This window comes from Neovison vison, chromosome 12, assembly GCF_020171115.1.
Source record: "Neovison vison isolate M4711 chromosome 12, ASM_NN_V1, whole genome shotgun sequence".
In the NCBI taxonomy this organism is placed as follows: domain Eukaryota; kingdom Metazoa; phylum Chordata; class Mammalia; order Carnivora; family Mustelidae; genus Neogale; species Neogale vison.
The window spans coordinates 101,490,027-101,518,024 of NC_058102.1; the positions used below are offsets into that span (position 1 = coordinate 101,490,027).

At 47.8% G+C, this 27,998-nt stretch overlaps 1 protein-coding gene across 1 annotated transcript in view; it reads left to right on the plus strand.

Moving 5' to 3' along the window:
• The first annotated feature begins 1,528 nt into the window (after positions 1–1,528).
• Positions 1,529–27,998, plus strand: part of KIF5A (kinesin family member 5A) — a 30,802-nt gene continuing 4,332 nt past the window's right edge. Inside the window, exons 1-26 of the mRNA XM_044227820.1 lie at positions 1,529–1,829; positions 14,062–14,149; positions 14,260–14,333; positions 14,954–15,058; positions 15,300–15,348; positions 15,982–16,037; positions 16,280–16,367; positions 16,648–16,772; positions 17,261–17,365; positions 17,730–17,878; positions 17,985–18,133; positions 18,458–18,633; positions 19,504–19,572; positions 19,933–20,139; positions 20,437–20,583; positions 21,364–21,552; positions 21,919–22,036; positions 22,386–22,450; positions 22,542–22,651; positions 23,016–23,117; positions 23,843–23,903; positions 24,141–24,212; positions 24,384–24,488; positions 26,925–27,141; positions 27,403–27,556; positions 27,865–27,947. Of these exons, the coding sequence (XP_044083755.1) occupies positions 1,701–1,829; positions 14,062–14,149; positions 14,260–14,333; positions 14,954–15,058; positions 15,300–15,348; positions 15,982–16,037; positions 16,280–16,367; positions 16,648–16,772; positions 17,261–17,365; positions 17,730–17,878; positions 17,985–18,133; positions 18,458–18,633; positions 19,504–19,572; positions 19,933–20,139; positions 20,437–20,583; positions 21,364–21,552; positions 21,919–22,036; positions 22,386–22,450; positions 22,542–22,651; positions 23,016–23,117; positions 23,843–23,903; positions 24,141–24,212; positions 24,384–24,488; positions 26,925–27,141; positions 27,403–27,556; positions 27,865–27,947 (2,992 nt within the window). The 5' untranslated portion in view covers positions 1,529–1,700. The remainder of the gene's footprint in view (positions 1,830–14,061; positions 14,150–14,259; positions 14,334–14,953; positions 15,059–15,299; positions 15,349–15,981; positions 16,038–16,279; positions 16,368–16,647; positions 16,773–17,260; positions 17,366–17,729; positions 17,879–17,984; positions 18,134–18,457; positions 18,634–19,503; positions 19,573–19,932; positions 20,140–20,436; positions 20,584–21,363; positions 21,553–21,918; positions 22,037–22,385; positions 22,451–22,541; positions 22,652–23,015; positions 23,118–23,842; positions 23,904–24,140; positions 24,213–24,383; positions 24,489–26,924; positions 27,142–27,402; positions 27,557–27,864; positions 27,948–27,998) is intronic.

Here is a 27,998-nt window from a genome sequence, read left to right on the forward strand (position 1 = left end):
ACAGACAAAGATCACAAGCAGGCAGAGAGGCAGGCAGAGAGAGAGAGAGGGAGGAAGCTCCTTGCTGAGCAGAGCCAAAGGCAGAGGCTTAACCCACTGAGCCACCCCTGTACTCCTTCCCATCCAGTTTCTTATTCTGGACGAGTTTCCTTCAGTTTCCTTAAAACTCAAGGTGGGTAAGAGGTATAGGCCCAATGTGTGGAAGCCCTCATCTGAGTTCTGAGTGGTTAGTTGTCTGGTCAGGCCACCATTCTCTCACTCTTGCCTCATAGTGTCCAAGTGACCTTACACAATTGCTAGGCAGAACCTCCATCCCCTCCTCCCTTCTTCCATCATCATGCTCCTTCCCTTGGCCTAGAGCCTCAACTTCTGCAGTCCAACTCTCTATTAGCCAGCAGAGGCCTGTGACGTGAAGAAAAAAATCAATTTGGCCAGCTTCTGGGTGGTTCTGCCCAGGGTCTGCAGCAGGAGTCTGACCTGAGGGGAGGAAGGACAAAGAATCTCTAAGGCTTGGCTTTTTCTTTTCTTTTCTTTTCCTTTTTCTTTCTTTCTTTCTTTTTTTCTTTTCTTTTCTTTTCTTTTTTTTTTTTTTTTTTGCTAGGGAAGAGGGAGAAGCAAAATAAGCCCTGAGAAAGGGGCTGGGGTGTTGGGACTCTGTCCAATGGTAATTTGGACAGGAAACACACTTACGTAGGCGCTGAAACCTGTCTGAAACCTAAACCTAAATGCAGGTGTCTGCCCTACTGGTTCTCTCTCAAAGCCCCTGTGGCCTTCCCCATCCCCACCATTACTCCCCCTTCACTGTTTTCTGACTCCCTTTCTCTTGCAAAATCTCCTGCCCACCTGCATCTGCAGCCCCGACCCATCAGGCAAAATGAGAATTTTATCTGTGTCTGAATTCTGATAGCCCAGAATCCGAGTTTGCCTTCCTTCACATTGGGGACCTGGTGTGTATACTGGGGAGATGGTGCACCTTTGGACCTAAAAGGGGAAGGGAATTATAGCCTTTCCCCTGACACTGCTGGCAGCCGCCCTTGAAAGTTGAGTGGGTTGGGAATCTGTGTGAGGGGGTTGGGGATGGGGAATGAGAAGTGTGCTCTCAATTTGGAGAGGATGGTGACAGGGGCGGGGCGGGGATGGGGGAGGAGGGTGTCCCGGAATAAAAGGGGTGGAAGCGACTGGCCCACCTCAGCCCGCTTACCCCTTCCAGAGGGGTGGAGTCTGAGGGAGGGGCAGGCCGTGGAGGTGGGAGGTGGGCTGCGAAGAGGGACTTGGGTAGGGAAGGGGTGAGGGCGAGGTTAGCTGGGAGCGTCAGGGGTGGGGGAGGAGGCGAGAGGAACGGAAAGGTGCCCCAGCGGGTGGAAGGCGAGCGGGAGGCCCCCCGCGAAGGAAGCCCCGCCCGCCCCGCGGCCGCCGCCCCGCCCAGGCCCGCAGCGCGGCGCTGCAGCGCGAGGGGCGGAGAGGCAGAGCGCCGAGAGAGGACCAGACGCCCAGGTCGCCCGCATCCCCGTGCCGCAAGAGCGAGCAAGCGCATCCCGGCCCCGCTCTCCAGCCCTCGCCCGGGCGCCCCACCTGCTTTCTCGGCTCCAGAGACCGAGCACCTGTCCTCCGTCTCGGCCCCGGCTGAGCACCCCTCCTCCGGAGCGCACACCCGCCCCTGCAGCACGAGAAGTGCCCCCAGCCCGTCGCCGGCGACCACCATGGCGGAGACCAACAACGAGTGTAGCATCAAGGTGCTCTGCCGATTTCGGCCCCTGAACCAGGCCGAGATTCTGCGGGGAGACAAGTTCATCCCCATTTTCCAAGGGGACGACAGCGTCGTTATTGGGGTGAGTGTCGCCCCGGGAGGGAATTTCGGGGAGGGATCGGAAAGATGAATCTCCCCCGCCCCCGCCGAGTCTTCGCCCCTGGCTGTCACTCTGCGCCCCCTCCCCGCCGCTCAGCCTCCAACCTCTCCGCCGCAGCCCCTCCTCTCCCCTGCATCAGGATGGCTGGGTGTGGCCTGGCCTGGCAGGCGGCCAAGTCTCCGCAGAGTGGGAGGGGGCTACTTCCTCGCAGTCAGCGGACCAAACTCCCCTTTGCAGCTCGCTGCAGCGTCCCCACCCCTTAGAGCCAGTCCCGTGTTTTTCTGATGTTTTCCCTCTCCCCTAGGGAAAGCGCATCTTCCCTTTGTTATTGGCTCAGATCTCTACCCCGACCTCCCAGGACAGGAGGGGGTAGACTAGTGGATCGGCTAGATGGGAGGTGGGCAGTCCAGGGTCTCTGCGGGAGGAGGTATGAATGAGAGTGGGCTCTAAGACCAAGCCCTCCATCAACCCCTGAAGTAGTCACAGCCTAGACTTGGGCTGAGGGCACAGGTCTGATGAAGGGTTTTCTGGGAAAGAAATGCATTGATGCCACACCCAGTCTGGGAAGGGGGCTCTGGGGTCCTAAGGAAATGTCTGCCTTTCCCTCCCAGGTACAGTAGGAAGAGGCTTCAGACACCCCAGTTTCCCCTAACAAATAAAAATAACCAAATCCTGAGGTTTTAATAGGTACTTGCTTATTCATCCTTCCTTTTGATGATCTAGTAAAAAGTATCAAGCTGCTTCTACCTCATCATGATAGCTCTACCCACGAGGAGATCTTATTAAGAAGGAGAACTAGTATTTACTGTGTGTTTATTACTGGACATGTATTATTTAATCTCAAAACAACACTCTGAAGTAGGTATTAATATTTCCATTTTACAGATGAGGAAATTGAGGCCCAAAGAAGTTGAATGACTTTCTCAAGGTCACCCTGTTAATTCATGGATCTGAACCTAAATCTCTAACTCCAAAGCTCATGGCTTTTCCTTTATATCACACTACCTCTGCAGATTTCTCTTCTTGACCATTATCTGTGATAGCCCAAAGGGAATTCTTCACCCACCCCTCCTTTTCCAGTTTGGTAGGGATTGTTAGGCTATAGGGTGAAAGGACCTGAGGTTGAGTCCTATAGGGCTTGAGGGGTGCTGGGCCAGGAAACTGTAGCCAATTTGAGAAGGGAGCAGCACATATGATGGTTGTCCTCAAGGTCAGGGGCACTGTTTTTATATCTTTGGTCCATAGTGCTTGACATAAGGCATGCTTATTAAACGAATGAAGGAAAGATGAGGAGGGAGCATGGGCCTCCGAATCAATGAGAATGGGACTTTGTGTAAACATGCCTTAAGAAGAGCCTGCTTACATGTCCCATCCCCAAGGGCCCCAGTCTGTCACTGTGCTGAGCTCTCACCCACTGAACTCAAATGGGTGCTTCTGCCTTCTGTGGGTGCTTACATATGTGCATGTTCGCTGCATCTAGAGGACCCCTGTCTCTTTTGGCCTCAAGGACCTTAGGCCTTACACCCTGGTCAGTGTCACCTGGCTAAAATAATCAGTCCTGGGGGCTCCTCTCCATGTAGTCTGGACAGCAAGCATTAGCTGTGAGAATTGGAGCTTGAGGTTCCCCTGAGACATGAAGGCTGAGAAACAGGAGGGAGATGGTCATAGGGGAGCACATCCACAAAAGGCTTCTACTTTGAAGCCTAGTTTCCTTGGTTTAGTTCTTTCAGGTAAGTCTGAACAAACTCCTTTAGGTTCTCAGGCCATCCTGGTGTGATGGGCATGGGGCATGGGGTGATGTTGGGAGAAGGAGTGGTGGTATTGATCTGTCCAGTTGGTGAAACAGGAAAGACACCATAGAAGGGGGAGAGGGAGAGAGAGGCAGAGAGGCCCAAGTCCCCCTGCCAGTTCAGATTCTATCTTAGTTACACAGCTGGTCCTTCCTTGCCTGTCTTGCCTGATATTTGCGGGGCTGCACCTTTGTCTCTCTGTGTATCTTCCTTTGCCCCAGCCCTTCCTGTCAATCTCTCCAGATGAGAGAGATGCTTCTGGGGGGCCATTTTGTCTCAGGCAGTGTCCTTGGAACTTGCCTTCCCAGCCTGACTGTTCATTGCTCATTTGGAAAGAGGAGGGCTCTAGGAGAAGGGATTTGGAGGCAACCCTTGAGGGTACTGTAAAGGGAAGGAAACCTCCTACCCCTTCTCCTCTTTCCTCCTCTCGTTCCCTTTGGGGCCCTGCATCTGAGGAATTAATGGAGAAAGCTGCTTCAGGAAGGTGAGGGAAGAGGGAAGGGGCAGACAATAGTCTCTCCAAACCTAGCCCCTGCTCCTTTCTCTGGTGGCTCTCCTCTCTGCCTCTGCGGCACTGCGGCTACCCCAGGGCTTCAGAGTCTCAGATGTTCCTGGGCTTTTTCTGCCTGGCAGAGGGTAGGAGAATAAGCTGGAAAGATAGCTCTTTCAACCTCATCCCTCCCCAACTCCTCTGACTTCTCCCAGGAATCTGGGGGATGGGGTTTAGCCAAAGTTAATGGCCTGAGTCATAGTGGAGGGGTGTCTGGGTCACTGTCTGTGTGCTGTGTACCTTGTTTTGCTCTTATGTCACTTAGAATCCAGTGTGACTTTTTCACTGTATGCATTTAAGTGTCTCTCGGCCCTGGTCTTGTGGGCAGAGTGCCCAGGTGCCTGCTGTCTGGGTTGCTACTTCTATACCAGACATGGGAGGAATGACAGTGAGGGAAGACCCATACATTCTCTCCCTCTTTCCCAGTTCCTCTCCTTCATTCATTCAAGTGTCCACTATTCTTCCTCCCTCAGATCTCCTAATGGGTTAGCAGGTTCTTGAGCAGGCAAAAATCCAGGCCTGTCAAATACCTCATTAGGAAAAGCTAGGTTGGGACCTGCAGGATTACTGGACCAGAGTCAATATTGTGTGGGGTGGCGCAGGATTCCTTTGAAAACTGAAGAGGGGGAGCAGGTCTCCCTTTAGCTTTGGGGGAGTCTCATAAAGGAAAACAGAGAGGATATACCATGGCCAGTGTCTCTCTAGCATTACCATGGCAACAATCCCCAGGGGTGTCACCATGGAAATCAGGCCTGGTGCTCAGAAGTTCAGCCTCTACCAAGTGCTTTGCTGAGGGTTGAAAAGGTTGGTCATCTTGGGATCCTGGTCTTTGGCCTTCCCATTAGCTTTAGTCAGCTAGCATAATGGAAAACTACTGAAAGGTGCTGGGAAGCACAAATGGACAAGGAGACAACAAGGAGTCTTGGGGTGGGTTCAGGGAGACTGGAGCCCTGGGCTGCAGGACACTGAGAGGGAGCTCTCTGGAGAAGGCTATGAGGAGGGCTTAGATTGCGGTGGGTGGAAGAGGGAGTGGATCTCAGGGGATGTTCCTCAAAGGTGGTGTGTCTCCCTTAGTGTTTCTAATGAAACTGGTCTTCCAGTCTCTGACGCTGGCATGGTGGGGAGGGGGTTCCTGGGAGAGAATGGGTGGGAGAACTGCAGGCTTCTGAAGATGGGGTTGAGGTTGAAAAAAGGGAGTGATGGAGGGCTCCGGTGCTGTCAGAAAACATTTGGAGAAATGTCCAAATGGGGGTGGGGGTCATGTGGAAAAAGCCATGAGAAGGATTTGACACCATGTTCAGTGTTCAGGCACTTCAGTCCTTGGATTACTGTGGCACTGTGGATCTGGATTCAGATTGCTTGGGTTTGAGACTGTGTGCTACCATTTCTCAGGTGTGTGTCTGTGGGCAAGCTACCTTACTTCCCCTAATCTCAGTCTCCACAGGTATAAAATGGTATAACAGTAGTACCTTCTAGGATTGCTGTGAACATTAACTGAGATAAGGCATATAAATTGCTTAGCACAGTGACAGGTGCGTAATAAACTCCTGGTAAGAGTTAGATGTTATTATTATTTTTTATATATGCTGTCTCTCCATAAGCTAGCCTTTGACACACTGGGAAGGAGTTAACCTTTTCCCTTCTTACTGGTTGTTTCATCCAAACACCCAGGGTTCTAATATCTTCTTACTCTCTTCCTCCATCAATGTCTGTGTTTTTGACAAATATTTATGAAGGACATCCTGTGGGACCAAGGACTGTGCTTGATGTTGGAGATTTACAGGGAATCCCTGCCTTCAAGAAACTCTTGGTCTACTTGGTGATCCAGACTATAGGGTGGTCTGGGCAGAGGCCCAGGAGGGGCATCAGAAACAGCTTAAAAAAAAAAAAAAAGTGGCTTTTGTAATTTATACACACACAGATTCTAGTAGGAAATCTCCTACAACATCTGACAGTCTGACTCAAAGTAATTGTGTGTCATGAGAAATAAATAAATAATGGTGATATTTCCCATGTGAGCAGTCTAGAGGCAGAAAAAGTAGAAAACCACTGGTCTAGTTACTCTCATCAAAAGATCTGACGAACAAATTCATCTTGAGTATAATCAATGGAAAATTAAAAAGAAATTCACAATTTAACAGAAATAAAAAGAAAAAGATGAAATAACAAACTAGAGTTGGAATTTAAGGACCTAGTCAAGAGTCAGGAAGTGGTAGCAGGACTTTCCAGAACCTTTGAAATTATCATCTGTGTCTGTGGCTTTCCATGGTCACGAGTTTACGAAGTTAACCCATTTTTAGTTCTTGGGTATCTTTTATCCTCACAGTACTGAGAACACCCTTTTACTCTCTCTGGTCTCTTCTTTCTTGCCAGTCTAGGCTGAGTTCCTCAGGCCAGAAATGCCTTCAGCACTTGGAGAGCGCCCTCCATCTTAATTCCTCCTGAGGCTTCTCTGGAATCCTATTGCTGGGAATGTTTGTGAGAGAGAGAGGAGGAGAAAGACCAAGGGAAAGGCAGAGAAGGAGTTGGTGCCCATGTTCCCAGAAGGGAAGAAGGGAGGGGCAAAGTTGGCTTGAGAGTTATATTTAGTCCCCTTTGGCTGCATTCCTGGCTTCAAGAAGCATAGATAGACATCACTGGTGGAGAATAGGCGGGAGTCATTGGGCTGAGATAGACGTGTTTTGTTTGTTTCTGTTTCTTGGCCACTGGATGGAGGCAACACTGAGTTAGATTACAATTCAAGAATCAAGTTTCAACAAAAAATAAATTAATCAAATTTAAAAAGAAAGGTATTACCACTGAGGAGGACAGGTATCAATACCACTTTAAAGCTCTTTTCTTCTAACACTGTGTGATTTTATTCTATGTAAGAAGGATATTATTTTTTATAATGCAGTATAATGATGAACCGTTCAGATAACAAGGATGAAAAATTCACAAAAGCCCTATGAATACCTCATAAACTCACTCAAACCTTTAAAAAAATCAAGGTAGATTTTTATTTTTATTTATCTTTATTATTTTTATTTTTTTTAAAGATTTTGTTTGACAGACAGAGATCACAGGTAGGCAGAGAGGCAGGTAGAGAGAGAGGGGGAAGCAGCTCCCTGCTGAGGAGAGAGCCCTATGTGGGCTCGATCCAGGACCCTGGGATCATGACTTGAGCTGAAGACAAGAGGCTTAACCCACTGAGCCACCCAGGCACCCCTCAAAGTAGACTTAAAAAAAGTACTATTAAACATAGCCTGATAACAATACTAATATGTTTTAACTGTTGACAAAATTAGAAACAAAGAGAAACTAAAAATCACTCAAATTGCTACCACCCCAAGAAAAACACTGTTAACAATTTAATATATTTGTTTCCACTGAGTTTTTGCTGCATATATATATATATAAATTTTAATAAAAGTATATAATGAACTATATATTGTTTTGTAGGTTAGCTCTCTCACTAATATAATACCATTACTATTTACCATTACTAATATTATGTAATTTTATGTATTTTAAAAAATGTTTAATTTTTGCGTGTCTTAACATGCACATGTGACAAAATTCAAATTATATATAGAAATGTATAAGATGAATAGTAAGCCTCTTCCCTGCTTTTCTTTTGTAGCCATCCAGTTCCCCTTTCAGAAGGCAGCCATTTCACCAGTTTCTTATGGGTCTATCTAAAAGTATACCATATATTTATAAGCAATTACATATGTATGTGCATATATTAATTTTTTTTTTCAATTTACTTTAAGCAATCTCTATACCTAATGTGGGGTTTGAACTCATAATCTCCAGATCAAGAGTCACATGCTCTTCTCACTGAGCCGAGCCAGCCAGGTGCCTGGCATATACTCTTTTTTTTTTTTTTTTTAAGAAGAATGGTGGCATAGTGTACATACTGTTCTGTACCTTGCTTTTTTGTTTTATTTTTAAAATTAACATTGAGTCTAGGAGAGTCTTCCTTATCAGCACATGAAGATATATCTCATTCTATTTAACAACTGTATAGTTTGTTGTAGGAATATGACATAATTTATTTAACCAGGTCCCTATTGATGGACTTTTAGGATTATCCTAATAAGTTGCTATTACAAACAATTGAATGACCGTGTGTGTGTGTGTGTGTGTGTGTGTGTGTCTGTATTGCATATGTCTGTAAGATACATTTTTAGAAGTTGAGGTCTTAAAGTATATGCACTTAAAAATTTAAGAACTGGTTCCAAACTGCCTCTCATGGAGTTGCCCCGTGTTTGTATATGCCCTCTCCAATGCAATGCATTGTCAAAATATTTTATTTTGCCCACTTTGATAGATTAAAATGGTATTTTATAGTTTTAGTATGCATTTCTCTTATTAATAATGAGGTTGTGCATCAACCAGCCATTTTTAAGTGCCATTATAACATCATTTTATGATGTTCTATTTTATGAGAGCACTGAAGGTATACTTAACATACATTGAGTGCACAAATCTTATGCAAACAATTTGATGAATTTTGTAACATATTTTGACGCCTGTGTAACCACTACCCAGATAGAAATTCGGAGTATTTTCATCACCCCTGAAAGCTTCCTTTTGCCTCCACCTCTCAATATGACTCCAGGCATCCACCATTTTGAGTTCTGTCACTAGCTAAATTTTGTCCTTTCTTGAATTTCATACAAAGGGGATAATACAGTATGTGCTCTCTTGTGTTTGAATTCTTTTACTATCACACTTTTGAGATTTATTGATGTTCTATTATGACATCATTTTTTAAAAAATATTTTATTTATTTGACAGAGAGAAAACACAACTAGGCAGAGAGGCAGGCAGAGAGAGGGGGGGAAGCAGGCTCCCTGCAGAGCAGAGAGCCGGATGCGGGGCTCGATCCCAGGACCCTGGGATCATGACCTGAGCCAAAGGCAGATGCTTTAACCCACTGAGCCACCCAGGCTCCCCATGACATCATTTTATTTTATTTTATCTTATTTTATTTCTTTAAGTAGGCCCCATACCTACTTGGAGCCCAATGCAGGGCTTGATCTCATAATCCTGAGATTGAGACCTGAGCTGAAATCAGGAGTCAGACGTGTAACTGACTGAGCCACCTAGGTACCTCTATTATGACATAATTTTAAAGATTTTATTTATTTATTTGTCAGAGAGAGAGGGAGAGAGAGCGAGCACAGGCAGACAGAGAGGCAGGCAGAGGCAGAGGGAGAAGCAGGCTCCCTGCCGAGCAAGGAGCCCGATGTGGGACTCGATCCCAGGACGCTGGGATCATGACCTGAGCTGAAGGCAGCTGCTTAACCAACTGAGCCACCCAGGCATCCCTATGACATAATTTTAAATAGCAATAAAGAATAAAATATACACATGCCATTATTTAATCAATTCCTTATGTTAATCTGTCCTCTAAATATTATTCCTTTCAGTAGTTTTCAATTTCTTATTATAAGACAGTGTGTTAATAAACATTCTTGTAACTAAATATTTGCTACAAATATTTTCATGGTATAAATTCTTAGAAGTAGAACATCTGAATCAATGGATATGTGCAATTCACGACTTTTGATTATGTATTATGAATTGCTCCCATAAAAGTTGTATGGATTTACTGTCCTAGTAGAAAAGGATGAAGGTGCTTATTTCAAGGAAATTATACCTTCTTGAATGCTTATCTACATCGGGTATTCCAATTAAGTTTGTGTTTTTCAGTTTGATAAGTGATGAACAACATTACTGTTTTAGTTTGAATTTGTGTTTATTTTTCTGTTGTTAGTACCTACCTCTTGTCAGCTTTTTTTCTGTTGAGGTTTATCTTTTTTGTTACTAATTTATGAAAGTTCTTTATATGCTAAGAATGAAAAACTTAAATTTTTAAAAACTTAAAATTTTCTTATTTAAAAATTATACATTTTCATTTCTGAAGTGTTTTGTGTGTGTGTGGTTTTTTTGTTTGTTTGTGTTGTTTTTGTTTTTTTAGTTTATTTATTTAAGTAATCTCTGCACCCAGTGTGGGGCTTAAATTCACAACCCGGAGATCAAGAGTTGCATGTTCTTCCAACCAAACCAGTCAGGTGCCCTTAATTTCAGAAAAGTCTTCAATCTAAAAAAAAGAAGAGAAACTCGTAAAATTCCACTGTCCAAAGATAACTACCATTAACATGTTTCTTTTTTTTGTTGCTAAAGGTTTTATTTATTTATTTGAGAGAGAGAGACAAAGAGAGCTTGAGCAGAGGGAGGGGCAGAGGATGAGGGAGAGAGGACAAGCAGACTCCTTGCTGAGCACAGAACCTGACACAGGAGGCTTGAGGTGGCGCTTGATCTAAGGACCCTGAGATCATGACCTGAGCTGAAGTCAGACAATTAACCAACTGAGGTACCCACATACCCCTTACCTTGTTTTTCTAAGCAAGGTGTACATACGTACATACACATTTTTTTGTAGAAATGGAATCATCTTTTACTTGCTTTCTGTACTTGTTTTTTTTTTTAAGATTTATTTATTTATTTGTTTATTTGACAGAGATCACAAGTAGGCAGAGAGGCAGGCACAGAGAGAGGAGGAAGCAGGCTCCCCGCTGAGCAGAGAGCCTGATGCGGGGCTCGATCCCAGGACCCTGAGACCATGACCTGAGCCGAAGGCAGAGGCTTTAACCCACTGAGCCACCCAGGCGCCCCTTTGTACTTGTTTTTTACACTGCATACTATTTTATGTATTTATTTTTTGCATAATATTTTTTATTAACAGTATTTTGTATATACCTTGTCATGTGATTACATATTTTTCTATAACATCATCTGTAATATTTTACTATTTTAATTTAAAGGCAATATATTATCACTGTAAAACATTTAAAGATCACAGAAAAAATGTTGCAAGCCTGATATTCTGCTCTTCTGTGATAATCACCATTAGCAGGTCTGCAGAAAGTCTTCCATGTCTTTTTTTTTTAAAGGCTATTCTGTCCATGTGCTTTAAAAAATATATATAATCACATTACATACACTGTTTTTATTTTTTTACTCACTTGAGCTTGAACATGTCAATATATGTAAACCAACCTCACTCATTTTAAGGGGAATAGAATATGGAGGTATCATAACAAACATCTTATTGATGGATGTTTGAATTGTTTCTAGTTTTACTTTAATACAATGTGCTACACTGAACATCCTTCTACATAAATATTTAAGTGCTTAAGTAAGTGTTGTAAAATGAATTCCTAACACTGGAATCCCTGATATAGAGTACAAACAGTATGGACATTTAAATATTTATTTATTTATTTATTTTTAAAATATTATTTATTTATTTATTTGACAGAGAGAGATCACAAGTAGGCACAGAGGCAGGCAGAGAGAGAGAGGAGGAAGCAGGCTCCCTGCTGAGCAGAGAGCCTGATGCGGGACTCGATCCCAGGACCCTGAGATCATGACCTGAGCCGAAGGCAGCGGCTTAACCCACTGAGCCACCCAGGCGCCCCGGACATTTAAATATTTAATAGAATTGTCCTCCAGAGGGGCTTGATCAGTTTACAGTACTCCCTTCATTGTAGACAGCATCTTCACAACTTATTTCTCTTTGAGGATTCTGGTTTGGGGGCTTCAAACGCTTTCACCAAAGAGAGATCAGGTAAATATTTCAGGTAGATTTTTTTCCCCTCATATGCCAGACTTTTCAAATCTTTTAAATATTAAAATATATATTTATTAATTTTCCCTCATGCAAAGAAGAAAAAAGAAAGAAACAGAATAATACACTACTGTCCCACTCTCTGTGACATTAAGAAGTAAAAACTTTTAAAAATAAAACACTTGTATGTGGTTTGAAGATATAAACAATCCCGGGGCACCAACTGGCTCAGTCAGAAGAGCATGCAAGTCTTGATTTCAGGGTTGTGAGGTTGAGCCCCACACTGGGTGTAGAGATTACTAATAAAATTAAATAAGAGGGTTTTTTTTTAGATTTTATGTATTTATTTGAGAGAGAGAGAGATCACAAGTAGGCAGAGAGGCAGGCAGAGGTGGGGGGAGCAGAGAACCTGATATGGGGTTTGATCCCAGGACCCTGAGATCATGACCCAAGCTGAAGGCAGAGGTCTAACCCACTGAGCCAACCAGGTGCCCTCGAAATTTAAAAAATTAAAAAAAAATACATATATGTAATCCAGGATACAAAATGAAAAAATAAAAGACTTGCCTCTCCTCAGAGTAACCACTGTTAACATTTTTGTCTAGAAAATTCATCTAGAAAAATAATTCTATGTATAGATGGAATATTGTGAATAGTCCTAGAGCCACTGTCTCTGGTTCTGGCCAATAAAAGTTTTATGACTTTCCTTAATTAGTTAAAACATGTCTCCCAATCTCTGGTGACCATCACCTTAGAGTTTTACATTTCAGCTGGATAAAGATGGGCTCTGTAGTAAAACAATTTGACAACTAAGTCAATAAAGAACAATAGGTTCTTTATACTGAAAGGCAGGAAAACACCACTGAGAAATTCGTTGCTTGTGATGGAGAACAAGCATAGTCCCATTTAATCTTTTTTTTTTTTTTTAAGATTTTATTTATTTATTTGACAGAGAGAGATCACAAGTAGGCAGAGAGGCAGACAGAGAAAGAGAGAGGAGGAAGCAGGCTCCCTGCTGAGCAGAGAGCCTGATGGAGGGCTCAATCCCAGGACCCTGGGATCATTACCTGAGCCGAAGGCAGAGGCTTAACCCACTGAGCCACCCAGGTGCCCTCCCATTTAATCTTACCAGAGATTTTCCCTTTAGTATCCTTAGAGAGTGAACACATTTTTTGGCTCCTCAGGTTGTAAATATTCTGTATCTGTAACATCGTATCAGCATTCATGATTTGTAACATACAACCTAAATGAAACAAAGTACTTGTCGGTCTGTGATTTGTTTCAGTTTCTCTTTATTTGAAGTTGGTTCCTTTAAAGGAAACCCACGATTCTGATTTCATATATTTCTTTCACAGAGAGAGAACTTGTGCTAATGTTTGTACAACAGCTCAGCAGCTTGCTATGTGTGGATTTCATTTACGTAATAGGAAACACACTATACATATGTCCCTAACTTGGCGTCTGTCACTTAGTTGCAGCTCTAAGATCCTTCCTTATCAGGACATATGGATCTGGATCTATTGAGGATGATATTTTTAAACTTAGAGGTAGATTTTTAATGTGTTTAAAGATTTTATTTATTTATTTGTCAGAGACAGAGACCAAGAGCTGTGGGGTGGGAGGGGGGCGGCAGACAGAGGGAGAAGCAGGCTCCCCACTGAGCAAGGAACCCGATGTGGGGCTTGATCCCAGGACTCTGGGATCCTGATCTGAGCCGAAGGCTGACACTTAACCGACGGAGCCACCCAGGCATGCCTAGATTTTTTTTTTTTAAGATTCTTTTTTTTTTTAAATTTTTAAATTTTTTAATTTTTTATAAACATATATTTTTATCCCCAGGGGTACAGGTCTGTGAATCGCCAGGTTTACACACTTCACAGCATCCCTAGATTTTTAATGTTAATGAATTGTTTTTCACTCTCCATGGCCTACTGTCTTTACCTGTTAGGTTTCCCAGGGAGGGGCCTGGAGTGGTGGAGTGCTAAATCATCACACCAAGACTGAGATCCCCTCACACAGTCTCATGCTGTGACACTTCTCAATGGCACTCTCTAGCACATGGGAACAGCTCCTGTTGTCAGCACTAACTTTTGCTCCTCTTTCTCTAGTTTGGGTCATTCCCCCAAACCATCCGTGGATACAGATGGCTGAAAAACAGGGACCTTCTCAGGCTAATGGAAGGGAGCTGTGGTATTTCTTCTCCCTCACATCCTGACTGCCGATGTCTGCCATGTTTTATTCCCATTCTAGGGGAAGCCATATGTCTTTGACCGTGTGTTCCCCCCAAACACGACTCAGGAGCAAGTTTATCATGCATGTGCCATGCAGATTGTCAAAGGTAACATGTATTATCTTTGTAAGATGTATTTTTAGAATGTATGTTTTCAGGCTTGCCATTCCTTACCCCACTTCTTTCCACCAGTGCTCTTTCTTTGCTGTCTTTTCCAGATGTCCTTGCTGGCTACAATGGCACCATTTTTGCTTATGGACAGACATCCTCAGGGAAAACACATACCATGGAGGTGAGGGTTCTGACTTCCATGAGGGGTGAGGAGCTGGGAGTGTTAATGGGAGGCCCAGGAATCTCGGTGGGGCAAGACGTAGGAATCAAGCTTGCTTGGTCTGGAGGATGAGTGAAGGGGCAGGATGATGGTGGAAGTGTAGGGAAATCCCCCCAGCCTGCTGCAGTTTTCCATCCTTTCCACTACTCTCGTTTTCTTCTTTTGATTTGGAAAAGCAGCTGCCATAAAAGTCCAGAGGGCCACTCAGGTCTGTCATCATTCCAGTTAAAGGTAGACATGGCAGTGACTGCCTCCTACCTCAAGATGGTCTTCTTCTTCTTTTTTTTTTTTTTTAAAGATTTTATTTATTTATTTGACAGAGAGAGATCACAAGTAGGCAGAGAGAGAGAGAGAGGAGGAAGCAGGCTCCCTGCTGAGCAGAGAGCCCGATGCGGGACTCGATCCCAGGATCCTGAGATCATGACCTGAGCCGAAGGCAGCGGCTTAACCCACTGAGCCACCCAGGCGCCCCTCAAGATGGTCTTCTTACCCACTCTGACCTCTGGTTCACCTGCATACTTCTTGAGTTGTCTCATTCTTTCTGAGTCTCAGCCTCATTCTGGAATACCCTTCCTCCCCAGGGAAAGCTGCATGACCCCCAGCTGATGGGAATCATTCCTCGAATTGCCCGAGACATCTTCAACCACATCTACTCCATGGATGAGAACCTTGAGTTCCACATCAAGGTGATCACGGCATGACAGCTGGGCATCCTCAAATGGGGCCTGGGAGGGGAAGAACTAGTTCGAACCCGCTGAGTACCTGGGCAGCCCAACTTACTTTCTGCTCTGGTTACTTCAGTTCTTCTCTGCTAAGATATTCTCATCTGCTCTTTCTCCCCTCCACCTACCATTTGAGCGGGTCATAGTCACATGAGATCCCTGGGTCAGATTTAAGATAGGCCCTCTTCACTTTCTCCCTGACCAGGTTTCTTACTTTGAGATTTACCTGGACAAAATTCGCGACCTTCTGGATGGTGAGTGGTGTTTAACCGAACTGGGCAGGTGGGGGTGTGAGGAGGGCAAGGAAAAGAAAGATCACATTGCTTTTGTGCAGAGGACACACACACACACACACACACACTCTCATACCCATGTCCCTTGCCTCCATTCCCCAAAGTTTCCAAAAGTGAAAAGGGTCAGAAGATGAGTGTGGACAACCAGGCCTATATAGAAATAGCCTGAGACCAGCTGGAACCTTGAGGCTAGAATCTTGGAAGAGAAGAAACTAAGCTTTCAGTGTGTGCAGGGAATTAAAACTTCACGGGGAAGTCTTTCTCCTTTATTTTTATTTCTATTTTTTAGATTTTATTTATTTATTTATCTGAGAGAGCAAGCAAGCGTGAGTGGTGGCGGGAGTGGGGAAGGAGCAGAGGGAGAGGGACAAGCAGACTTCTCACTGAGCGCAGAGAGCCCGACGCAGGGCTCAGTCTCATGACTGTGAGATCATGACCTGAGCCAAAATTAAGAGATGGACTCTTAACCGACTGAGCCACCCAGACACCCCCTCATTTTTTCACCTAGAAGAAACCACTGTCTCAGCAGGCTGCAGGGTGCAGGGTTGGGGAAAGGACTGCGGGCCTTGCTTACCCTGCATTGTCTTGATTCAGTGACCAAGACAAATCTGTCTGTGCATGAGGACAAGAATCGGGTGCCATTTGTCAAGGTGAGAGTGGGGACGGGGCATCTGGGCGGGGGTCACTGTCCTGAGAGTGGGGGCATGGCAGGAGGGTAGACCAGAGACCCGGAAGTTGGAAGGCGGATGTCTTGGAGAAGTGAGATGTGCCAAGTGCTAGGGAAAGTCTGAGGGTTTGGAAAAGAGAGTTTTGAAAGGTCGTCTGGTCAGCGTGCAGGTAATACAATCTGCAGATCAACATTCGTGGGTCACTGTCCATTCACCTCCTGCAGGGTTGTACCGAACGCTTTGTGTCCAGTCCCGAGGAGATTTTAGATGTGATTGATGAGGGGAAATCAAATCGTCATGTGGCTGTCACCAGTGAGTGGGGATCTACGGGGCTCTTGAGTCTGGGAGTCTGCTACTCCTCTGCGTCCTCTGGGGCTGAGGGACTGGAAGGGAGCAAGGGCGGACTGTGTCTTCCAGAAGAAGGGGCCCCTCTTGGATGTGCGACCCAGCTTCCTGGGAGGCGCAGTGGCAGGGCTGGTCCTAGCAGGTGCCCTCTGTCTCCGGGTGGGCCAGCGGTCAGGTGAGACTGGGGGCTTCGGGCTTCAGCTCTGCAGGTGTCAGTACAGGGACTGCCTCTGCCTTGGCCCTGCAGACATGAACGAGCACAGCTCTCGGAGCCACAGCATCTTCCTCATCAACATCAAGCAGGAGAACATGGAGACAGAGCAGAAGCTCAGTGGGAAGCTGTATCTTGTGGACCTGGCGGGGAGTGAGAAGGTTGGGGACCTGGCGGTGGGGTGGGCAGGGGAGGAGGTCTGGGGACTTGTTTTCATCAAAATAACTTTTTCATTAGGTTATAATTCACATACCATAAAGTTTCACCATTTTGAAATATATAGCTCCATGGGTTTTAGGATTCTTGGAAGGTTGTGCACCCATCACCACTAATTCTAGAGCATTTTCATCACCTGTTAGCAGTCATTCCCTATTCCCCTCTCCCCTAGCCCCTGGCAATCACTAATATACTTTTTGTTTCTGTGGATTTGCCTTTTCTGGACATTTCCTATAAATGGGATAGTACAATACGTGGGCGGGAGGGGGTGGCTTTGGCAAGAGGGTTAGGGTAATAGAGGAAGGGCCTTGTCTTCTCTTCCCCTGTCCCCTCCCCTCTTTGGACTGAATCCTCCTGAGTGGAGAAGAGGCCGCGAGAGCCCTCTCTTCCCCTGCAGCTCTCATGACATGCTCCTTCCTTAACGCTCTGGTAGGTCAGCAAGACCGGGGCAGAGGGAGCTGTGCTTGATGAGGCAAAGAACATCAACAAGTCACTGTCAGCCCTTGGGAACGTGATCTCCGCGCTGGCTGAAGGCACGGTGAGTGTCCCTTAGCCTTGTCCCATCTTCTTCTTCTTCTTCTTTTTTTTTTTTAAGACTTTATTTATTTATTTGACAGAGAACACAAGTAGGCACAGAGGCAGGCAGAGAGAGAGAAGGAGGCTCTGCACTGAGCAGAGAGCCTGATGTGGGGCTTGATCCCAGGGTCCTGGGATCATGACCTGGGCCGAAGGCAGAGGCTTTAACCCGCTGAGCCACCCAGGTGCCCCTGTCCCATCTTCTTCTACTGCTGCCATCTCATCATGCTCGATCCATGGGGTGTGCAATCCCTTGTCAGCATCACTGTCCTTTCTGATTTCCTTGTTGAATATTTTTCTGATTCATGGTCTCCCCCCTCCCCCAGAAAAGCTATGTCCCGTATCGCGACAGCAAAATGACACGGATTCTCCAGGACTCTCTGGGAGGAAACTGCCGGACGACTATGTTCATCTGCTGTTCACCGTCCAGCTACAATGACGCAGAGACCAAGTCCACCCTGATGTTCGGGCAGCGGTCAGTGGCAGGGTCCCCACTCCTGAGCCAGCCCCTGTTGCTCTCTCACCCCTCTGTGTCACACCAACCTTCATGGAGGTCTCAGCTCCTTGTTCTCCTCCCCCAGGGCAAAGACCATTAAGAACACTGCCTCGGTGAATCTGGAGCTGACTGCTGAGCAGTGGAAGAAGAAATATGAGAAGGAGAAGGAGAAGACAAAGGCTCAGAAGGAGACAATTGCCAAGCTAGAGGCTGAGCTCAGCCGGTGGCGCAATGGTTAGAGAGGGTTCCAGCTGTGTGAGAGGCGGCAGGAGGAGGAGGCTGAGGGGACCAGAGGGGCCCTGTCTGGTGTGGGGCTTCAGGGCGGGCCAACCTCCAAGGAGGGTTGCGTCTCTGGAGGGGTGCAGTCCAGCGGTCATGAGGGAAGGGGAGAGGGGGCTGATGGCGGCCCTTATCCCACCCCCCAGAAAAGGTTGGAGGTGCGTGCACTTGGCAACAGAGATGGAGACCTGCCTGGAGGTCTCAGTGTTGAGGATCGAGGCAGGAAGGAGTCCTGAAGGATCTTCTCCCATCCCTCTCCTTGTTCTGCCCCTTGGCCAGGAGAGAATGTGCCTGAGACGGAGCGCCTGGCTGGGGACGATGCGGCCCTGGGAACTGAGCTCTGTGAGGAAACGCCCGTGAATGACAACTCTTCCATTGTGGTGCGCATCGCCCCTGAGGAGCGGCAGAAATATGAGGAGGAGATACGCCGCCTCTATAAGCAGCTGGATGACAAGGTGAGGACGCCCAGGGCACAGGGGGCAGCCAGTGGCATGAGAAGTGAGGGATGAAGGAATTCACTTGTACTGCCTCTTTTTTTTTATTTTTTAAGAGGGACATATGCTTGTTATTGAACATGTGGAAGGTCACCCTGAGTAACATTTAGAACAATTGAATCACTGCATCGTACACGTTAAACTAATATAACACTGTGTGTTAACTATCCCAGAATTAAAATTGAACTTAATAAAAATTATATTAAGAAATTTAGAAGATGATTAAAAATATACAGAAGAAAATTTAAGTCCTCCATCATCCCACCATTCAGAGATAATACCTTTAGCATTCTGCTTTTCTCCACACAAAGAGCAGGAATTGAGATACACTGTATATGTAATTTTGCATCTGATTCCTTCATTCCACATCATATAAGGAACAATTTCCTACTTTGTTACCAATTCCTTACAAAAGTATTTTATTTTAAATGGCTACCTAACCGTCCATTTATCGAAATGCATCGAACTGTTAATTACAGGGCTTCTAGTCTTCTCTGTTTTTAGTAACGTGTTTTTGCTTTTGAGTGATTTGATTAATGTGGAGCACTAAAGTGGGATTTCTAGGTTAGAGGATATGGGCTTTAACCTAAAGGCTCTTGCGGTATATTGTCAAGGTTATACCACCTTCTAGGGAGAAAGGAATTTGAAAGCGAGGACAGGAATGAGGCAAGAGACTGAGGGAAAAACTTCTTTTTAGGATATGGGGTTTCTAACTCAAAGCCTGAACTGTCTGGAGCTTTGTCAGGATCCTTCCTCTGCCCACACCCCCGTAAGTCCTGACTGGACAGAGCAGATTCCCTTCACCCCACCATTCCCCCTTGCCTCCAACAGGATGATGAGATCAACCAGCAGAGTCAGCTCATAGAGAAGCTTAAGCAGCAGATGCTGGACCAGGAAGAGGTAATGGGAAGGAGGACCAGACATGAGAGGAGGGCAGTGTGTTCCCCAAAAGGCATAAAAGACCTTTTACAACCAGATGGAAGAAGAACTTGGTCACCCCCCGCCCCCAAACTATCCAAGTCTCAGGACTTAACTGGGACTGTGTGTAAAACACAGGTTTGGGAGTTTGGGTGTTTCTTCCTTCTGTGATGCCTACAGCCCTCTTGTTCTCACTTTGACCCTTGCCCCTCTCCTTGAGCTCTGCCCTCCAGGCTTAGGGGGCAGAGAAGCCCCGTCTGGGGCAGTGCTCTTGGCTTCCCCTGACTAGGGGGCCAGTCACTGGTGGCAGACCCCCTCACGTGCCTTGCCTCTTGCTTCCAGCTGCTGGTGTCCACTCGGGGAGACAATGAGAAGGTCCAGCGGGAGCTGAGCCACCTGCAGTCGGAGAATGACGCTGCTAAGGAGGAGGTGAAGGAGGTGCTGCAGGCCCTGGAGGAGCTGGCCGTGAACTACGACCAGAAGTCCCAGGAGGTGGAGGAGAAGAGCCAGCAGAACCAGCTGCTGGTGGATGAGCTGTCTCAGAAGGTGGTGAGTGATTGACCGGGGTCCAGGCGCCCCTGGCCTCCAGAACACCACCAGGGACCTCTGCATATGGGGGGCACATCACACTCATGCCTTTGCCCCACTGTGCAGTGTTCCAGGGGACCCTCTCCCGCCTTGTCACTACCCTTCGCCCTCCTGACCCCTATCTCTTCCAGACCCTTTGGCAGGGCCTGTGTTCTCTCTGTAGCCATCTTCGGGGTCACATCTGAGTCAGAGGCTCCGCCTGGGCTAGGGAGGGGAGTGGGAAGATGGCCATGGGGTGACGTGAGGGCCTGTCCCCAGGCCACCATGCTGGCTCTGGAGTCTGAGTTGCAGCGGCTACAAGAGGTCAGTGGACACCAGCGGAAACGAATTGCAGAGGTGCTGAACGGGCTGATGAAGGACCTGAGTGAGTTCAGTGTCATCGTGGGCAACGGGGAGATTAAGCTGGTGAGTGGGACTGGAGGTCCCAGTCTTGTTCCAGTCATTCTTGCCCTGGGCACTGGTGGGAGAGGCAGTGGGGCACCAGGCCCTCAGGGATACTGAGGAAGGTGGGCCAAAGAGCCAGGAAACACGCCTTTAAATTAGACCCGGGAAAACATGTAGACTTTTGCATAGACTCCGCTGTAAATACACCTTCTAGAGGGTGTTGAATAAAGAGGTGTTGAATAAAGAGGCCACGGAGGGGCGCCTGGGTGGCTCAGTTGTTAAGTGTCTGTCTTCAGCTCAGGTCACGATCCCAGGATACTGGGATCGAGCCGCACATCAGGCTCCCTGCTTTATGGGAAGCCTGCTTCTTCCTTTCGACTCCCCCTGCTTGTGTTCCCTCTTTCACTGTATCTGTCAAATAAATGAAATCTTTAAAAAAAAAATTAAAAAAGAGGCCCTGGAGATGGGCATATGATAACAGGTGTTAGAGGTGAGGCCCAGAGCTGGGAATGAGATATGCAAGTCCATGGCTGTGCCCATCGAGCAGATCAGTGCGACTCCAAATCACTTTGCTCTATAAGATGGAAGAGGGCGACTGTCAGAACTGGATCTTTAAGTGCAGGGAGAAGGATTTAGTATGAAATGTCAGGTGATAGCCTCTGAAAGTTGTTTGGAAAATACAGGTGCCACCCAAGTCTCCATGTGGGTGGGCGTACGCGGGGATGGGCTGGATCCCTGGGAATGGGAAAAGGCTTCCCTGCAGCCCAGAAGCACCTCTTCCTGCCCTCTCCCACCCCACAGCCAGTGGAGATCAGCGGAGCCATCGAGGAGGAGTTCACGGTGGCCCGACTCTACATCAGCAAAATCAAGTCGGAAGTCAAGTCAGTGGTCAAGCGCTGCCGGCAGCTGGAGAACCTGCAGGTCGAATGTCACCGCAAGATGGAGGTGACTGGGCGGGAACTCTCATCCTGCCAGCTCCTCATCTCCCAGGTGAGCACCGGGCACCGAGAGCCTTTGCATGCTGTGGGAAGGAGGATGGTTCTGCAGCTATGGGATAAGACTCCCGGCAGCCACCCTTCATGTCAAGGGCCTAGGGTCAGCTCGTCCAGAACAGAAGCGCCTGGGCTAGCCGGAGAGGGGCCGGGCAGGGGAAGGGAAGGTTCAGAGGGGGTACCACCCTCTGAGCTGATGGGGTCTCAAGGAAGGGGCTCTAAAGAAATGGCCCATGGCCCACTGTCTATAGGCCGGTGCAGCATAAGGGGGGGCCCTGGGAGGAGAGCTGCAGAGGTCAGTGTTGCCCATCTGTGTCCTTGACTCCATCCCTCTTCTTCCCCTCCCCAACCCTCCCCCCACTAGCACGAGGCCAAGATCCGCTCACTTACAGAATATATGCAGAGTGTGGAGCTAAAGAAGCGGCACCTGGAAGAGTCCTATGACTCCCTGAGCGATGAGCTGGCCAAGCTCCAGGCCCAGGGTGAGGCCTTCTTCAACCTCTAAACCATGCATCCTGGGACCTGAGATCCCAGAGGGGGGCAGGGAGGAAAAGGCATGAACACCAAAATACACCTCCTAACAGCACGCTCATGCCACGCATGAGATTGAGACCATGGAAGCTTGGGCCCGTAGCTTATTGTACATGAGCCATAAACCCTCCAGGGACCTCTTTCCCTGCCGTATCAAACTGCACTGTCCTAAACCAGCACATCCTCAGGGGCCCACACTGGGTCACTGTCCCCTGTCCTGCCTGGAACTCTGGTCACAAAGTGGAGTTCTTTCCAGAGGAGGTGGGTGCTAAGTAAGCTGCTCTCCCGTATTTCCCTCAGAAACTGTGCATGAAGTGGCCCTAAAGGACAAGGAGCCGGACACCCAGGATGCAGATGATGTGAAGGTGAGTGGGGAAGGGGCAGGGCACAGCTGGGGCCCTCTTCCATCTGGTGCCTGGGAGTCTGGTTTTGAGCGTGGGATGGGGGTCTTCGCAGAAGGCCCTGGAGGTGCAGCTGGAGAGTCACCGGGAGGCCCATCACCGGCAGCTGGCCCGGCTCCGGGACGAGATCAACGAGAAGCAGAAGACCATTGATGAGCTCAAAGAGTAAGAGTCCCCCCCTGGCCGGCTCTGGCCTCTAGGCTCCCTCTCGGCCCGGGGTCTGGCTTATTCATTTCCATGGGCCACTTCCCCCCACAACCATGCCACAACTTTGTAGCCGAACTCCAGGAGGCACGGCAGTGAGGACTAGTTCTTCTCCTTGAGCTCTTATGATTAGATAGCCCACGGCTCCTCACGCTGTTGTGGAAGCCAAGGCCTGCATCTCCTTCTGCTAATCCGAAGGTAGAAGCGTCCCTCAGTCCTAACCGGACCCACTTGTACCAGAAGGAAATGTTTGCAGGGATGGTCTTCCCTTTCCCTCTCATTAATAACCTTTTTGTTCTCTCCCACACCTCCTTGCCCTCGGCAGCCTGAATCAGAAGCTGCAGTTAGAGCTAGAGAAGCTCCAGGCCGACTATGAGAAGCTGAAGAATGAAGAACACGAGAAGAGCAGCAAGCTCCAGGAGCTGACGTGAGTGTTGGCCCAGCCCGCTACTCACACCTGCAGAGCTGGGTGCCATGCGCGTGGGAAACGGTGGCCCCCGGCCGGCAAATGCCTCGGAAGAATCATCAGATGGGGTGGGGAAGGACCCCCCCCAAAAAGACGTTCAGAGATTACCTCTATTGAATATTAGCTGCCCTGGCCTGGAATGATGTGGGTGATGTTCTGCTAAGGGTGAAAAGCAGGCTGCAAAACAGTATGAATGGTACGATCCCATACAATTTTTGTGGGATATACCTGCATAGAAGTAAGAGTGCAGAAAGACAGACACCAGAATGTTAATGGTGGTTTGATCTGTACGTAGTCAAATTATGGGCTTTTTTTTTTTTTTAACATTTTTATTTATTTATTTGACAGACAGAGGTCCCAAGTAGGCAGAGAGGCAGGCAGAGAGAGAGTAGGAAGCAGGCTCCCCACTGAGCAGAGAGCCCGATGCAAGGCTTGATCCCAGGACCCTGGGATCATGACCTGAGCCGAAGGCAGAGGCTTTAACCCACTGAGCCACCCAGGTGCCCCAAATTATGGGCTTTTTATGAAACTCATCATACTTTCTTTTTCTTTTCTAATTTCTGCACAGCAAACATGGGTAACTTGTATAATTAGTTACAACAGAGTCTAGATCAAGGGAGTGGAGAGGGAGGAGAGAGGGAGGACGGAAAGTCCTGAGGGACTCTTGTGTTTTCTTCTTGCCCCAGATTTCTGTATGAGCGACATGAACAGTCCAAGCAGGACCTCAAGGGTCTGGAGGAGACAGTTGTGAGTGGTTTCCCTCTGGGCCAAGTTAACAGGGTGAGGTGGGGGCTTCATTTCTTTCCCTGACTTCTCCATAACCCCTTTCCTTATACAGAGTCAGTCTGTGGCATAATCAGGACATAAACTTTCCTAAAGGATCAGTGACTCACCTGCCCAGATAGACTGATGGTTCCTATAATTTGGGAGCCAAGAGGCTAACCTGGGATTTGGCTATCCCCAATCTGTCATCATTCTTTCCAGGCCCGGGAACTCCAGACCCTCCACAACCTTCGCAAGCTGTTCGTTCAAGACGTCACGACTCGAGTCAAGAAAGTGAGTTCCATCCTTGGAAACTTCCCGGCCCCCATACTGTCCCCTGCCCACAGCTTTCTCTAACCCCTGTGGCTGCCAGTAGAGCTGGCTTGGATGGGTATAGGTGAGACCTTTCTGACCTTGGGACAGCCACATCTTCCCCCCCCCCCCCGCGCCCCTGTCTTTCATCAGAGTGCAGAAATGGAGCCCGAGGACAGTGGGGGGATTCACTCCCAAAAGCAGAAGATTTCCTTTCTTGAGAACAACCTGGAACAGCTTACAAAGGTTCACAAACAGGTAAGAGTAGGGGACAGGGTGAAGAGAACTCTTGAGGCCAGGTGCCTGGGAGACCCAAATCCTTCAAGGTCCCTCGGATTTAGGAAAATGGACTTTTGCATGTTTTCCTTCCTTTTCCCTTTTACTTTTCCTGCTGATCCCTTCCTTATCCATTTTTGGTTCCACTTTTGCCCCGGTCTTTGTTCCATCCCTATTCTCCCCTCTCAAAGCTACCAACCTGCCCCCGTTCAAAGGGAAATGCCCCAGGCCTCTGGATTTGGAGGGAGAGGTTGAAACTGGTAGATGTTTCAGAAGCATGGGGAGAACTCCATCTGCCCAGGCCTGGGGCAGGCAGACGGGGTAATTAATTTAAAAAGGTGTCCTCCAGATGGCACAACCAGCCCCTCGCAGGGGCTGGTTGGAACCCATTGTATTAAGTTGCTGCCTCTCTGTCCCCCTCCTTGCTGCTGTGGCTCCTTAGGTGGCTGACTGGGTTTCAAAGGTATGGGGTGGGGAAGTGGAAGGGGCAGTGCAAAGGAGTCAGGACAGGAAATGTTTGGTGCGTGCAGGGCAGGAACACCCTCGCCAGCACCGAATATCTGAGCCTTGAGGACAGGTGCCCCAGTGTGTCAACCGGCTCTTCTAACTGACACATGAAATAAACCCTGATCTATACTTCATGCCCTTTCTTTCAATCCCACCTGGACATTTGATTTAGACTCATCTTCTCACTAAACTGGAGCTTAAATTTCTCAGTGCAATGCCCAGCATATTTAACAAATACTTGGTACTTTTTCTTTTTAAGCATATATAATGGGAGGGAAAAAATCCCAGAACTGTGGCCCAGTGATAATCTGCAGGGTATATTTATTTTATTTGGGCCTGCGTAGGGCTGCACTACCATCTTTCCCCCTTCGCTCATTATACATACAGCAGTATAACAATGTAACAACATTCCGGAAAAGTTGAAAGTTCAGGGAAGAAACATTTGTAATCTGTTCTGCCATCCTCTTCTCCTTTTTGTGTTCACTTTCCTTCGCTGTCCAAATGTGTGTCATGTTGCTTGTTTTTCCCCAATATTTTTAGTGTGGTAAAATACACATAAAATTTGCCACCAGAACAATCTTTAAGTTCAGTGGTATTAAATGCATTCCTACTTTTGTGTGACTCCCCCACCGTCCTTCCTCACCCCTGTCATCTTGTAAAACCGCACCTCTATACCCACTAGCAGTAACTCCCAGCCCCTGGCAACCTCCATTCTTCTTTGTTCTCTATGAGTCTGACTCCTCAAAGTACCTCCTATAAAGTGGAAGCCTGCAGGGTTTGTCCTGGCCTATTGCACTTAGCATCACACCCTCCAGGCTTAGTTTCCTTTTTCCTCACTGAAGCCTCTGCTTCTCTCTGTGCGAAGTCCCAAACACCAAAAACAACTCACCTCGATGATGGAGGACTCCTCACAGTGTCCTACTTCAGCAGACACAAGACTAGATAGGGAAATGAGGGAGATATAGAAACTTACACAGAATCTTAAATAGCCAGGCCTTGAGCCCTATTCCTAACTAAGCTGGACTCTTGTCACAGAAAACCATTGTTTATAATCTTTAAGTTGCCCAAAGTGGAAGGGGCACAGACTTACTTCCAAGCTCTGCCCTTTCTCCTGGGTTATGTGCTCTACCAGTTCACCTGGTATCTTTCAAGGCCGGCTCCCACAGGCTGTACGGCCCCCTGTTATTGTGTGCAACCCTATAAAAAAGATCAGGAAGTCTTCTCTGGCTGCAAGGTGGTTGCTTAAATTAAATGGGGGAGGGACAGTCCGGGAAATCCTTGAATGTAAAGGTAATGAGCCCAAATGTTTGTGAGCCCTCAAACATTTTCTTTCCTTCCTATGGGGCGCTGTGTGAATGTGTGCTGGTGGGGGGTGAGGCGGGGGATCCCACGTTCCAGCTTCTGCTTTGCACTGCACCTAACCTGTACTCAAAACCATACGCATCTTCCAGACAGTGCTTCAGTGCTTCGTCTCCTGCTGCCTGCCCTATGCATGCTGACAAAGCCATCTCTGGGTGAGGGCTGCCTCACCCCCATGGTCACCTTGGGGCTGTAGGTCTGGCGCAAGCTGTGAGGTCTGGGGGCATGGGTATCGAGGCCAGGAAAAGACTGGGACAGGGCACTGTCACAAGAGTTTGGGGCTGTGGTGGAGCTGGCACATTTTGCTGCTCAGAAAATGATGTAACTTTTTCATGCCTGACCACTTTGCTCCGGGAGGAGGAAAAAGCAGGCCAGAGGAGCAATTAGGTAAAGGCAACGAGGCCTTTTGAGGAAAAAGTGCGGTCTCCATCTTCTCTGACTTGATTTCTCTTTATTCTGTCTCCCTGCCCTGCACCCCCGTGCCCCCTACTGCTGGCTCTCTCTTGGGTCGCTGGCTTTGCCTTGGCCTCTTCCCTTGGGCTTACCCCACAGCTGGTACGTGACAATGCAGATCTGCGTTGTGAGCTTCCTAAATTGGAAAAACGACTTAGGGCTACGGCTGAGAGAGTTAAGGCCCTGGAGGGTGCACTGAAGGAGGCCAAGGAGGGCGCCATGAAGGACAAGCGCCGGTACCAGCAGGAGGTGGACCGCATCAAGGAGGCCGTCCGGTACAAAAGCTCCGGCAAGCGGGGCCACTCTGCTCAGATCGGTGAGTGGGGGTAAGAGGCTATAGACGAGGTGGAATTACGTCTGGGGGAGATCAGCACATTCCTAAGTGTCAGGCAACTAGATGATTGCTTTTTCTCCTACCTCCCCCCGAGGACCACGCCACTACCCTCCCCACAAAAGTGTATAAAAATGAGAGTGAGGTCCTGAGCAGCTTGGTCCAGCTCCAGCTCCGTGACTTCCGGGACTGGGGTAATTGCAAGGAAGCAGTGTCCTCACGGTCCTTTTCCTTGCTTTACCACAGCCAAACCCGTCCGGCCCGGCCACTACCCAGCGTCTTCACCCACCAACCCCTGTGGCACCCGGAGCCCTGAGTGCATCAGTTACACCAACAGCCTCTTCCAGAACTACCAGAATCTGTACCTGCAGGCTGCGCCCAGCTCCACCTCGGACATGTAGTGAGTGGCCCCAGGCGTGGGCTGGAGTCCCCACCCAAGGCTCTCTGCTCTCCATAAGGCATAGTTTGGGTCAATTTTTGGCTGACACTTAATTCCTTTCCTAAGTAGCTTCATTTTGAACCCTTTCTCACCTTCACACCTACAGTTAGAAGGTGGGCATTGCCCTCTCAGCCTATGGCCCTGTTTGTTGCCCTGTGTTCTCTGGGGATGGGAGGGGAGTACAGCTCCCTCCTCTTGGGGATTCTGGGTCCTATGGGTCCTCGAGGGTGGGTGCCAGGGGCAGCATCTCTCTCCTCTGCTCCATCCAGCTTTGCAAACTCCTGTACCAGCAGTGCGGCCCCATCTTCTGGCGGGCCCCTGGCTGCCTATCAGAAGGCCAACATGGACAACGGTGAGTGAAAAAGATGGGTGACCAGCCTTTGGGATCCCCAGGGCAAGTTGG